We start from the raw sequence: 12,829 nt of genomic DNA on the forward strand, positions 1-12,829 counted from the left end.
CCACCGCCACACCCGTGCTGGCCACCGTTGCTTCTTGCTATACTGGCTCGATAGCTTTCTGACTTTTCTCGTCTCATCCTTGTGCTGGGTCCTCTTTGCCCGCAGTCAGAGTGAACCTTTCACAATCAAGTCATCCCATGACGCTCCTCTGTTGGTCCCATACGAGGTTGAGCAGTGTCCCCCCAAAATGCCGTGCTGCTGAGGAGAGAGGATTGCCTTTTGAATTTCAAGAGAAAATGCTTTACCCTGAGAGCAGCGGGTAGGGAGGCCTTTGGAGTTTTTTTGTTTTCGTTTTGTAAGGAAATGAGGCGGGGGGATGTAAAGGAGTGTCACAGCGGGCGTTCATATGTTTGCTCCCTCCTGGGAGTGGCAATGACACGCACGCAGTCTGGTGGCCAAGCTTCACACCTGGGGCTGCAGTGGGTGGAGGGGCCTGAAACCTGCTGTGCACCGGTTCCTGGCTGGGGGACACTCATCTATTTGGGCGATGGTGGCCAGCCCTGCTTCTAGGGGCCACCATTTACCTGCCAGTGTCCCTGCTGCCCAGCGGGGTGGTGGGGCACCGGCCGCAGGAAGCCAGGACCATGGGGTCCACATGCTTTTCTTCCCATGCAATTCTTCCTGGACACCCTGCATCTTCAGGGCACTGAGCCCCGTGGGAGAAGGAACTGGCTGGGGGAACGTGGCCTGCTCACCAGACCCGAGTGTCGCCGGCTGTGTGATTTGCCCACTCCTCGCTCTCACACTCCGGAGGGGACAGGCGGGCATTGTTATGGAAGGAAGGGCAGAGGCTCTGGAGTGCAGGCAAAGGGCCCCTGGCCCAAGCAGCTTCTGTAAAAAAGATTTAATAAGATTTTCCTGAAGAAGTGACCTCTAATCTGAATTTTGAGCATGAAATTAGCCAGGCAGAGGAAGAGGAGAGGAATTTTAATAAAGCTAGCTGTAACTGAAAAGTCCCAGGATTGTAAGAGAAATTCCTCTTTGGGGAAAAAGGGACAGGGCAGGGCAAAGCCGGCTGGGGTGAATTATGGGGGTGCCGCAGGCCAGCCGGAGGTGCTGGATTTCAGCCTGCAGGCAGGCAGTGGTGGCAGGTGGATGGTGAGGAGGGGAGGCGGCTCGTCCGTCCTGCACCTTGGAAGGCTGTAGACCGGGTTAGTGGCTGACAAGACGGTGGGAGGGAAGGGGTTTGGAAGGTTTCCAGAAGGCAAAGTCAGCAGTGCTGGCCACCAGTCTGCGTGGCTCAGGAGGTGGGTGGCACAATCTGGGCGCTGTGGGTGGAAGGTGAAGGGGGCATGGCAGGACACCCAGGGAATGGTGAGGCTGGTGACGGGGGTTTAGGAGGGCGCCCACGGCCAGGAGCGCTGGGCAGAGCAGCTGAGACAGGGATTTACGCAGGACTGGAGGTTCCCCAAGCTGTTTGGCCAAAAGCTGACAGAACTATGATGATTTTTATGTTGTTTCATGGTCCCCAAATGGCAGTGTAATCTGTAATGTCATGTGATGTGAACTACAATAGTAACAATAATAATAATGAATAACATTTAATTCCAGAAATCCTGTAAAAAAATTTCCAACTTCAAAAAGTGTACTTTCTGTGGCCTGCCCACCTGATATTACACGATTTAGGTCAATGCCAGGTTTGACTCACACATGGGCTGCACATTCAAACCACCTGGGGAGCCTTTAAAATTGGTGATGCCCAGGCTGCACCCCAGACCGGCTGAAGGAGGATCCCTAGGCTGGAGCCGAGGCTTCTGAGGAGGGTGAGAGCCTCTGGGTCAGAGGTCAGGAAAGACCAACCCGAATGCCCCGGGGTCATGGGGAGGACAGTCACACGAAGGCTTGCAGGCGGCCGGCCCACCAGGACGCTTCTGGGAGCAGCCAGGCACCCTGGGTGGAGGCTCTCCTGCAGCACACGGTGCACCTGTGCTTAGGGGAACACCTGTGCTTATGGGGCGCTCTCCCAACAGCTTCGTTCACCAGGGTGCTCAGAGGGGTGTCCGGAGGCCAGCAGACCTGAAACCTGAATGCAGGCAGCCAGGAGCGACAAATGGTCCAGGTCTGCACGCAGAAGCTCAGGTGGATGGAGACTTGCGTTGCAGGTGAGGTGCAGTAATAGAGACACAACTGGTAACTGGATTAATGTTTCACATAATTTATACTGGTATTTGCAAGAGAAAACCAGGCAGCTGGCCCGGTGAGCTGGAGGGGACGCAAGTCCATGAGGCAGTAGTCAGCATGGGGAGGCAGGAGGCGGAGACATTTACACAGTTCGAGGCTCCTGTGACAAAGGCTGAGCCCCAGAAGGAGCGGCTAGGGGCTTCCAACAGCACCAGGGGGCCCCAGTGTGGCCACGGGGCTGGAGAGGCGATTGGCCTGGAAAGGGGCTCAGGAGGAACAGTTATCTCTGTGTATGATTTGCACATAAAATAGGAAAAAATTGTAAAATACTTCAGTACTTTTAAACCCACATGATTTTTATTTTGTATCATCTCTCTAGTAGTAAAATGGTTTGTCCACTTCAACTCACTGACTAAATAAACCCTAATGGGAGCAGACCTAATCCAGGCTGGGTGAGGCTTAGGGTGAGGGTCTCCAAGGCCCTTGACCCAGGCTTCCGAGTAGAAGGTTCTGGACTGCAGGAGGGGAGTGACCAAGCCCCCGGGACTCACGGCGCACCTTGCCCCACCTGCTCAGAGTTGCGTTCCAGCTGTAAGCCCTCAGCTTATATCGCAAGCACAGTGGCCAGGCCGCCGGAACCCACAGGGTCCACGTGCTCCGTTAGAGACCCACGTGAATCTTCCTTTACACTTTGGGGTCTAGAAAATTATTCTTTTTAAAATGCTGGCAAGCTTCTTTTTATGAAATAATGACTTAGATAATCTGTATTGTTTAAATTTCCTTGGCTGCCAGTAAATTTAGGGCCCATTTTAGTAAATTATAGCAATTGTTGAATAGCCATAAACTCAGACTATTGGCACATTCACTTTCTCCTTATTATACGCTTTTAACTTTGTTGTTTTACATTTAACATTTTCCTTTGGCTATACATTTAATTTTTAGGAGTTTTTAGTAATATATTGTGACATACATTCATAATTATATTTTCAAAAATCTTGCCCTCAGTCACCTCTGAGTGAGTAATAAAGCCTGGGTCTGTTGTGGGTCCTGGGTTTGGGCCAAAGGCTCTACTACTGTTGGGCCAGATCCAGTGAGGTTTGTAGTAACTCTATCAAAGTTTAGGATTCACAGAAAGCATTGCATTTTAACCTCAGTCTAGGGGATGGTCCTTCGATCACTACACTGTACACAGCCCTTCACAGTCTTAATGACTCCTTATGAAGTAGGAATATTGTCATTTTACAAATGGAATGCTGAGAGCCAGGCCCAGTAATTTGCTCTGCTGTGATCCTGATGTGGCCAAGGGGACCTGCCATCCACTCTGCACCCCTGGCCAAGAAAAGAAGACATAAGGATCTGTTCTCCAGGCTAGGGTACTCGTGCACATCCACCGATTCTCATCAAAAAGTTCAATGGATGAAGAGAAGAGAAAGGCAGAGCCGGGACGCCTGGCCGAGCTGCTGGTTTGGCACCTGAGAAAGCATGTCTGCCGAGAGCACCCGCGGGCCACCCAGCTGCCCCCCACAACCATGCAGCCGGGCTCTGAAACCTGCTGTCCCCCAGGAGGCTCGGGCTCCTGGCAGAAGTGTGGTCTGGCACCTGTTCCAGTGAGCGTCAGCAGCGGCTGGTGACAAGGGACTGTGCACAGCCATCAGTCAGTCTGTGACCTGTGCCTCAAGTGGATACACTGCAGGGAGGCCTCTCTTCCTGGGGTCACGAAGACACAGGGTTGCCCCGCCACCTGTCACACTCAAGTGAGCTCTGCTCACTGCAGCTGGGACAGGGCTGGCCTTTGGGCCTGAGGTTTATGCCCTGGCCTCTCTGTCCACATTCTCCTCTTTGTCAAGTGTCTGATGGATCATCAGCGAGATCCCTTGGGACAGGGTGTCTGGCACCAGCACCCAGGCAGGGGAGGAACCAAGCATGGCCAGCAAAGGCTCCACAGGTCTGACCTTCACCTTCTAAGCTGGGGCAGCCCGTGCAGCCCACTCAGACACTCAACAGGCACTGCTTCCCTCAGGCAACCCCACTGTCAGCAGCAGCTGAGGGCCCACCGAGCCTTCCAAAACAATAAATAAAATAAACTCCCCCTGGATTTTGGCCCTCAGCATGATCCTCAGTGTCTTCCATAGCTCCATGGCTCGGGAGACCAGCCTGATGGGGGTGGGAAAATCTGGTCCATTATCTCCTGGATAACCTCCCAGGGACTCTCTGAAAGGCCCGAGGGGACCTCATCTTCCAGGGCCTCGGCCCGAGGGGACCTCACATCCTGGTGCTCTGTGAGCTGAGTGAGAGGCGGAACATCAACTCTGCCTCAGGCTGTCCTAAACCTGATTTGCATCCAGGAGCACCACACTGTTCATTAGCCCCGGGCTCTAAGCTGGAGGGATGGTGCCTGTCATCTAGCCCTTGCTGAAGGCTTCTGCACGAACACCTTGAGCCCTGACTGTGCAATGACCCACCGTGCGTGTTGTGGGAAGTGCAAAGATGGCTGCGCATGTGACAGGCCAGCACGACAGCATGACGGAAGGCAGCCCGCAGTGAATGGGAAACAGGAGGTTCAGGGAGCATAAAGGCCCAGTTTTGTCAGGACTGGTGAGGGTGTCGAGAAGTCGTGGCATCTCCTCTGGGGCTGAGGGCATGAAGATGACTTGGATGGAGAGGGGAGAGCAGCTTGTGTGAAGGGCCTGTGGGGAAGGGCTGGTCAGGAGCAGGACTGGGCGGGTCAGTGTGGCTGAAATGGATGCTGGGCAAAGCGGCATCTGGGAGAGAATCACAAAGGTCTGGAAAGCCATGCTCCAGGGTCTGATCATCCTCCTGAGGCAGGAGAGATCCCCAAGGGCTGAGCTGCAGGATGCAGGCTCCAGTGCAGAGGGGGGAGGACGGGAGCCTGCGGGAGGGTGGGAAGTGGGCAGGGCATCCACGGAGCGTCCGGGGGATGGGCAAGGACCTGCCCCTGCTCTGTGGCCTGCAGAAGGGGCGGCCCTGCCTGAGGACAGTGGGGCTGGGAGGCAGGGCGGAGAGTGCCACTGGACTCGCAGCTGGGGCTCGGGGACCCCCTGCTGGAAAGGGGACCTCGGAGAGCCCAGGGATACCGCCTCCCACAGGCTGACTGGCAGTGCCTGTGCCCTCAGGCACAGGAAGGGCAGAGCACAGAGGACCTGCACTGGGGTTTCCCCCTGCAGCCCCTGCACAAGGGGCTCAGCTGGCAAAGAGGGCTGGTTTGGGGGGAGCACCACCGAGAGGCCGAGAGGGCAGTCATTCTTCAATTTTCTTCACTCTGCAAACTTGCCTACAGGGCCTACAGCCTACATGCTGGACCCCGGAAAGCTCTGGCCCCATTGGGGAGCGGCCACACATGAGCAGCCGGGACTGTGTGGGCCACCCAGCCTGCGGGGCAGCCCAGCTCAGCCGGCCAGCAGTGTGCAGGGCCGGGGCTGGAGACTGGGTCCAGGGTCTGGAGGAGGGCACGGTCCAGAGGCTCTGGCCTCTGGAGGCCTCAGCTGGAAGGGAGAATTTGCCTCCTTGAGAGCCGGAGGCAGGAAGGGCTAAGCAAGGAGGCAGGCGCTGCCCGGCGTCTGGCCTCAGACAACCGGAAGGTGCAGAGGGCCCCCTTCAAGGACATGGGGAAGTCCTGGCGAAGAGCATAGACTGGCGGGGACAGGGACAAGAGGCACCGCGGAGGCAGGGAGCCCAGGGAGAGTCACATGGGCCTTGGGAAGAGCCAAAGGGCCGGAGCAGGAGGCAAACCAGCATCGCCAGAGGCTCCCAAGCCATTGACGACGACGAGGATGAGGACAGCCCGTCGATGCCCACGGGATGGGCTGCAGCAGAGTACAAGTGCACCTGTGCCAGGCTGTCGGTCCTGGGCATCGGAGCCCACTCACAACTACTGCTGAGGATTCCAGTGGCCGACAAATGGCTGACTCACCCATTTGGTGCTTTGGGTGTGATCTAGGTATATTTAGAATAAAATCATTTAGACAGGAGATAAGTCCATAATATAATTGCATTTATTTAGAAACTCTTACTAAGTTCCAAGACACATAAACTCTAGCCCGGCTTCGTTACTTACTGACACTGGGAAGGCCTTGCCTAGACGCCAGTTTACCCTTTTGTAAAATCTCAGTGTTAGACTGCATTATTTTAAGCATCCTTCCAATTCTTTAAAAAAAACAACAATGACAGCAACACAAACAAGCCTAAGTTGTTGATTCTGTGATTCTGAGCAAATTCCTTAGGGCTAATTATACCAGAAACATTTTTCTTTTGTTGGAAATTAACTGATTCCTTCCTGTATGCTCCTGATTTCTACTGATGAGATGGTGGACCGAAAATTGGTTGGAATAGAAAAAAAATTACATAAAGAAATGAAACTAAACTATATCATTGTATCTTCAGTATGGCCAAATATTGCTGAAACAAATGTGAAGAAACTACTGTAAACCCCGAGGCCTCTTCAGATAAAGTCCTCTTGCTGACGCCCTCTGCGCTCGTCTGCCAGGGAGGCTGTTGCTCTCACATTTCCGTCTGCGTTTCTCCTTCCTCTGCTGGTTTTGTCTGTTCTGTGGCCTGTGGCCTGTTTGAGTTCTTAAACTCCATATACTCAACGATCCCATACGCCACCATGGTCAGAACCAGGATGAGCAGGAGGATATAGAGTTTGACATTGACACATAAAACTGTACCATAGCCAAACGCAATGACGAACCCCAGGGCTTCCCAAAGGCGGTAGTTGGCAAAGGCAGCCTCTTTGTTCTTCTCAAACAGGACGCCATAAAGAGCTGCAAAGGAGAGACGGAGTGAGCACGCTGGGGAAGGCCTCAGACTGCCACCACTTCCTGCTGAAAGCAAGTCGCTCTCCCTCTGCCCAGTGTTCTCCACAAAATCAGAACCTTTTCATTTTGAAAACACAGAATCATGTCATGCTGCGGGTTATAGCGGGTGAGGTGACAGGTGACATTCTCCAGCAGTGAAGACCTCTGCTATATATAAGAAACCGAGTTCATGAAATGTTAGCCTCTGGGCCTAAGCCCTCATGTCTCAGAGAAGAAAAGCAAGGTGCCAAGACCTGACTGTGCAAGTTCAGGTGCGGCCACTACCCGGAGCCCAGAATGGAGGACAAACCGAAGCAATGATCATATCTGGGAGAGGCGTTGAGCCTTTCACAGGAATGCCAGCCAAGACTTGCACACTAGCTTAGCAGGTGAGTTATTTCAACCTCAGGATTTTTGATGACTGCTGTGGAGTAAAAAAATTACCGTTATAAGGGACTTGCATTATGATTCTGGAGACTGTATGAGCCAGGGTTGAGCCACGCACGGTGCCAGTGTCAGAGTGCCCCACACTCATGCCCTGATGCAAGGACTAGTGTTAGGGCACCCTTCGGTGGTCACATGAAGCTTTGAGAGAGAAATGACCTGTGTCTGTGTGAAACGTGAACTGTGTCCCCTCAAAGTCAATGGGCTGGAGTCCTAACCCCCAGGACCCCAGACTGTGGCCATGTTTGGAGATGAGCCTTTAAGGGGTGATTAAGGTAAGTGAGGTCATGCGGGTGGACCCCTGTTGTAGGGATTGGTGTGCTTATAAGAAGAGGACATCAAGACAGACACACACGCAAGGACAGCCATGCAATAATCCAGGGAGAAGGTGGTCATCTGCACGCCCAGGAGAGAGGCCTTGGGAGGGACCAGCCCTGCCCACCCTGGGTCTCTGCTCCCAGTCTTCAGGACCCGGAGAAGCGGATTTCTGTTCAGAAGCCGCCTGGCCTGTGGTGTTTTGTTACAGCAGCCAGGCTGACTCATGCCCTAGGAAGCAGAGCACGGCACCCATCTGGACTGGATTTGTGGGCCCTGTACCTCCAGATGCCTAGAATTCACACACATTATCAGAAATCTTAAAAGAATTTGAAACTACTGTGCTTTTCTGGCCTCTGTTAAGAACTGCATGGTGATCACAGCCCGGAGCTCTGCAGAGACCGGGTCAATTTCTGCTCCCGGGAGGCTGAGGCCCACCCACGGGATGTGGGCTCTGGGTGCTTAGCCTTTCTGTCCCATCTGTGTGGTTCCCTGCTTCATGCTCTAATCATTTCTGAATCTTCAGTTTCACCCCAACAAGGCTTCCCCCAGCCTGGTGCTCAAGCGGTCTTCTAAAACCTGCCCTGTCACCCCCACACTGAGCCCCTCCAGAGGCCCTGCCTTCTGCCTCATGATGGGGCAGGTCCGTCCGTTCCCGGCCCTGCCCTCCAGGCCCCTGAGTGCTGCTGGCCATAGTGCCCCCGCTTTGGCCCCCTGCCCATGCCCTGCGCCCTGTATGGGGACAGTGACTGCCATGCCCATACAACCCGTTCTTTCCAGAATGATAATCCCAGCACTATCAGAGGGTCACTTGTTGAGTGACTACGTGGACACAGGATGGACGGGGCCTTCATGAAGTGAGCAGGGTACCAGCAGGGAAGCCCTCAAGTCCATGAGCCGCAGGGTTACCGGTTACATGTGTTAAAAGCCCAACAGCCCACCCCAGAGGGAGTCGGGGTGATACAGGGCAGGCAGCCACACAGCAGATGCACCACAGGGCCCTTTTGTGGGAGTGTGGCACTAAGTGAGTCCGAATGTCACATGGGCCTCCAGCTGGGGCAGGATGCACACAGCCTCTGGCCCAGCCCCAGGGGTGCAGGTCCCACCACACTACAGAGCCTACTACTCCCAGGGCAGCTGAAGCGTGCAAAGTCATGCAGACTCGCTCAGAGCTGCCTCTGCAGGGTGGGCGGCTGCAGGTGGGAGAGCCCGGCGCGGAGTTTTCCTTTTCCAGCTCTCGTTCTGTCCCTTCCCTTCTCCTGCAGGGAGGGGACAGGGTGGTAGGGAGGAGAGGCCCTGACAGCACGGTGCCCAGAGATGCCTCTTGGCTTTCAGCTACTCAACTGTCCATCAACGGTGGGAGGGGTGCAGGAGGGTGAGGCCTCTGGCAGATACAAGGTACACATTTTAAGTAACGTGTGTGTTTGGGCAAACAAGAGGCTGTTCAGAACCCTCGGAAGAAGGTGCCCTTCTGGCTGAGAGTCTGCAAGGTGCCCACCTCAGTGAAAGCTAACATGCAAAGGGAACCCAAGGACAACACCCAGGGATTTATTCAGTGTCTAAAGTTATCTTAAAGACCCCTTGTCCTTCTTTGGAGGGTGACTCTTAAAATCAGTTCCCAAAGCGCAATGCTCGGGAAGAAAATCTGAGCTGAGATGCTATGGCTGCAAGGGGTAGGTTACTTCATGGTCTGTGGCAAGAAGGGCCCAACGGGACCTTCACAGGTGTGGTACCTGAGCAAATGCACCCAATTTTATGAATATACCGGTAATAAGGACAATTCAAATTTTAAGCTCATGTCTTTGGTCTGTAGGTTGGTGTCATTAAAGATTAAATTCAGATTGTGTTGATTATAAATTGCTGTGCTCCAAGCTAAGGGGCTCTCCCTGCTTTCCCCTGATCTAGTTCTCATTGGTCCAAGGCCAGTTCAGCCTCTTATGCAGCCATGTGCTCCTAAACTTCCTGAGTTTTTTCATCAGTGTAAACTTGCTGGGCCTCCATAGCCTGATATACCAAATGAGGGGCTTGATATTCTCTGAGTCTGATTCTGAAACTGGCCCCTAGAGAGGAGATCTGCCTGTGGGAAAGAGAGGTCTAGAATGTCTGTGGGCTCATGCCCTGCATTCAAAATAGCCTCAGTGTGTTTGGGAAGCCGGGGGATCCCCTCAGGACAGGAGGACAGGAGGACTAAAAACCCAGAAGTTGGCAGGACTGAAGAAGACACGTGGCAAGTGGTAGAGAGGTGAGGCCCCTTCTCCCCCATCCTGGGCATGGCTTTGTCCAAAAGAAGCTGGATCAGAGCCAGCAGAGGGAGAGATCCAGGGACCCTGGGGGTGGCAGCCAGAACACCTTTAAGGAAGAACAGAGAAGGGAACAGGGGAATCCACTGGGGGTGTGCACGAGTAACTTCAGGCCCTGCCTGAAGGAGAAGGTGGCAGAGCCAGGCATAATTAAGCAAAACCAGGCTTTTCATGAAATTACTCATGATCTGATTCCTATTTTAATCTAAACAAAGAAAGCAATACATTAATCATGTCAAATATCAATAGTTGATATGGTGGGTAGAGGGGAAAGACATTAAAAAGAAAAGGAAAGTATGCTAAAAACATTTCAACAATTCTGAAATTACTCTACATGTATACTAGGACTGAACAAGTAAGCAGTGTGGTTGCAGAGCGGGGGCCAGGTTTCTGGCAGAGAAAGAAGTCCCAGGACAGCAGTAGGGAGTAGAATGAAGCCTTAGTGCCGGAGTGGAGGGGACATAAGTGTGCACACAGATAGGCAGATACAGAGACAAAAAAGATGAATATGTATATGGGTCACCATGCCTCCCCTCACTCTGTACACTGAGGGAGCTTAGAAGCATCATCATCTCCATGGCAATGAGCACACCCAGCACTCAGATCTTGGTTTCTAATACCATTATCTAATAAAATGAACCTCAGCTTCTTGGAGAAGTGACTGATTCTAGTGCTGGCCCAGGAGAATTACAAAGTGAGCCTGGGACATTTTGTAGTGCCAGAAACTAAGGAAGTACCAAAAAAAAATCAATGGGACATGTCAGAAGGACACATGTGCCAGTGTGAAAGATCGCAACAGCCAAGCTAGAACAATCGTAACAACAGAATAAGAAACATAGCATTGGATTGCAACCCAAAGGGTGCAATAAATACATGAGCCCATATGGACATAGATAAATGTGTGTATAAAAAGGAAGTAGGCTGGGGAGCAGGGTCAGCTGCTCCTTAAGAGGAATTAGACATAATTTATGTACATACCCCTCCAGGAGGAGGAGGTTGATTACTTCCCGCTTGCCTGGGGTCTGGACTTGCTGACTGGCTTCCACAGAGCTGACTGTGGAAAGGGAAAAGGAGCAGCTAGGCACTGGAGACCCACAGACACCAGGCTGACCAGTGACCACGGTTCACACCACCGGTAATTGTGCTGCCCCATGCCCACAGCTGGTGCGGTGAGAGAGGCACAGCACTCTGGGCTCTTCCGCAAGCCCCTAACTCCAGCCTAATCACCAGAAAACATCAGGTGAACCCTTAAGGGACAGTCTACAAAATACCTGGCCGTTGTTCTTCAGAAGCGCTCAGGTTATGAAAGTCAAGGAAAAATGTGAGACCTTCACGGACCAGAGGTGGAGATGTGGTGACTAAATGCAGGTGGTGCCCTGCATGGGACTCTGGAGCACAAAACGTGAGAAGAGTGGGAAAATCCAAATACTGTCTGAAGCTCAGTTAAGTCATGTCCATGTGAGTGCAGTTAAGAACATGTTTATGTTTATTTCCTAGTTTTGACAAATGTACCATGGTTTTGTTCAATGTTAGTGTTAAGGTACATGGGGTGAAGGGGATGTGGGAGCTCTGTCCTGTCTTTGTACTTTCCCATAAATCTAAGATCATTACCAAATCAACAGTTTATTTAAAAAGAGGAAGATACTCGCTCTCAGCCTCATCCTCCCAGGGAAGGCACCGGGGGAAAGATGGGATGCTGACTCCTGCCCTTGGATGTGGACAAGCAGTTGGGCGGTCTCATTTGGAAGACAGGGCAAATGAACCGGGCATTCAGAGAAGTCAGATTTCCTGAGTTTGTTGACCCAAAAGAAGCCCATTTGGCAAAAGAGGATTTTTAGACCAGACATTCTGAGTCGTAAACACAGCGCACTGGCTCGTAAGGGTAAGGGCTGCTGCGGCCATGGCACCCCCTTCCATGAGCCGTCAGGGTGAGTAAGCAGATAGGATGTACTGGCCCAGGTGGACTGACCTGGGGCTGAGCTGGAGCCCCGGGACCAGCCACACAGCCGCTCCTCCATTTTGCCCCAGAGGAAGGACTCGCTGGCTCATTCACCTGCCTCACTTCTTACCTAGACAACTGCGATTATCAGGTTTTTAAATTAAGAAGGGATGATGGAAAAGGAGGATTAATTGCTCTGAACTATATTCAGCTTCATTAATTAGGAAAGTATGTGGCTCAGATATTTTCTTGAAATAGAGACACATATTCAGGGGCAATAGTATTAGAACCCCAACTTGCTATTTAAAAAAGGAAAAATGAGAAAGAGTTGTCCTTGAGAGGTTGCAAAAGCTACACAAAATTTCCAGTTGTTAAAATGCAAAGGCCATACGCCCTGTTTCTGCAGGGGGGCCGGCTCCACAAGAGCCTGCGGAAGGCGGCCTGCGGGGAGGACCACTCCCGGCCAGGACTCCAAGTCCGGGCTCTGCAGACATTCTCAAGTATGGGAAAAGAGCAATTTTCCCCAAGTGATCTTACCTTGAAAAAAATTACCTTTAATCTGTACAAAAATACAGAAGTAATTCATTTTAAATTAGCATCCCTATTCTAGGGAGTCTTTATTCAAGTTATTCACTGGACCCCACGTAGCCCTGCACAATTCTGACCACCGGTTTCCCTGACAGGCTTGAAGGTCATTTGAGAAAGGGAGGGCTCATGCTATTCATGCATTTCAGGGGGAAAGAGGACCAAACATTTTTATGGCAAGCATTCAAAACATCTAGAGAATTACAGTGTGCAGTATTGTGTGGCTACTTACATGGCTTTTCAGGTATAAATACTTTTTGAAATTCAGGTGAATGCAGAGATGTCCTACCATTTTAGAAAGCAAGTCA

The 12,829-nt window shown here is 52.2% G+C and overlaps 2 protein-coding genes across 10 annotated transcripts in view; one reads left to right on the forward strand and one right to left on the reverse strand.

Moving 5' to 3' along the window:
- TCP10L (t-complex 10 like) overlaps window positions 1-12,829 on the forward strand; it is a 38,984-nt gene that overhangs the window by 25,428 nt on the left and 727 nt on the right. For 4 of the 7 annotated variants that reach the window (XM_073219897.1, XM_073219896.1, XM_073219892.1 and 1 more), the window contains one exon: window positions 1,971-3,551. Coding sequence is in view for 4 of the 7 variants with exons in the window: in XM_073219892.1 (XP_073075993.1) it covers window positions 1,971-2,027 (57 nt within the window). In the remaining 3 variants the exon portion in view is untranslated. Of the gene's footprint in view, window positions 1-1,970; window positions 3,557-12,829 lie in introns of those variants that run through there. The other 3 variants (XM_073219895.1, XM_073219893.1, XM_073219894.1) reach the window with 3 other exon arrangements.
- Window positions 6,117-12,829, reverse strand: part of UNC93A (unc-93 homolog A) — a 31,017-nt gene continuing 24,304 nt past the window's right edge. For all 3 annotated transcript variants that reach the window (XM_017644929.3, XM_037020852.2, XM_017644922.3), the window contains one exon: window positions 6,117-6,905. In XM_017644929.3, the coding sequence (XP_017500418.3) occupies window positions 6,640-6,905 (266 nt within the window). In that variant the 3' untranslated portion in view covers window positions 6,117-6,639. The remainder of the gene's footprint in view (window positions 6,906-12,829) is intronic.

Source organism: Manis javanica, chromosome 13, assembly GCF_040802235.1.
Source record: "Manis javanica isolate MJ-LG chromosome 13, MJ_LKY, whole genome shotgun sequence".
NCBI classification, from domain to species: domain Eukaryota; kingdom Metazoa; phylum Chordata; class Mammalia; order Pholidota; family Manidae; genus Manis; species Manis javanica.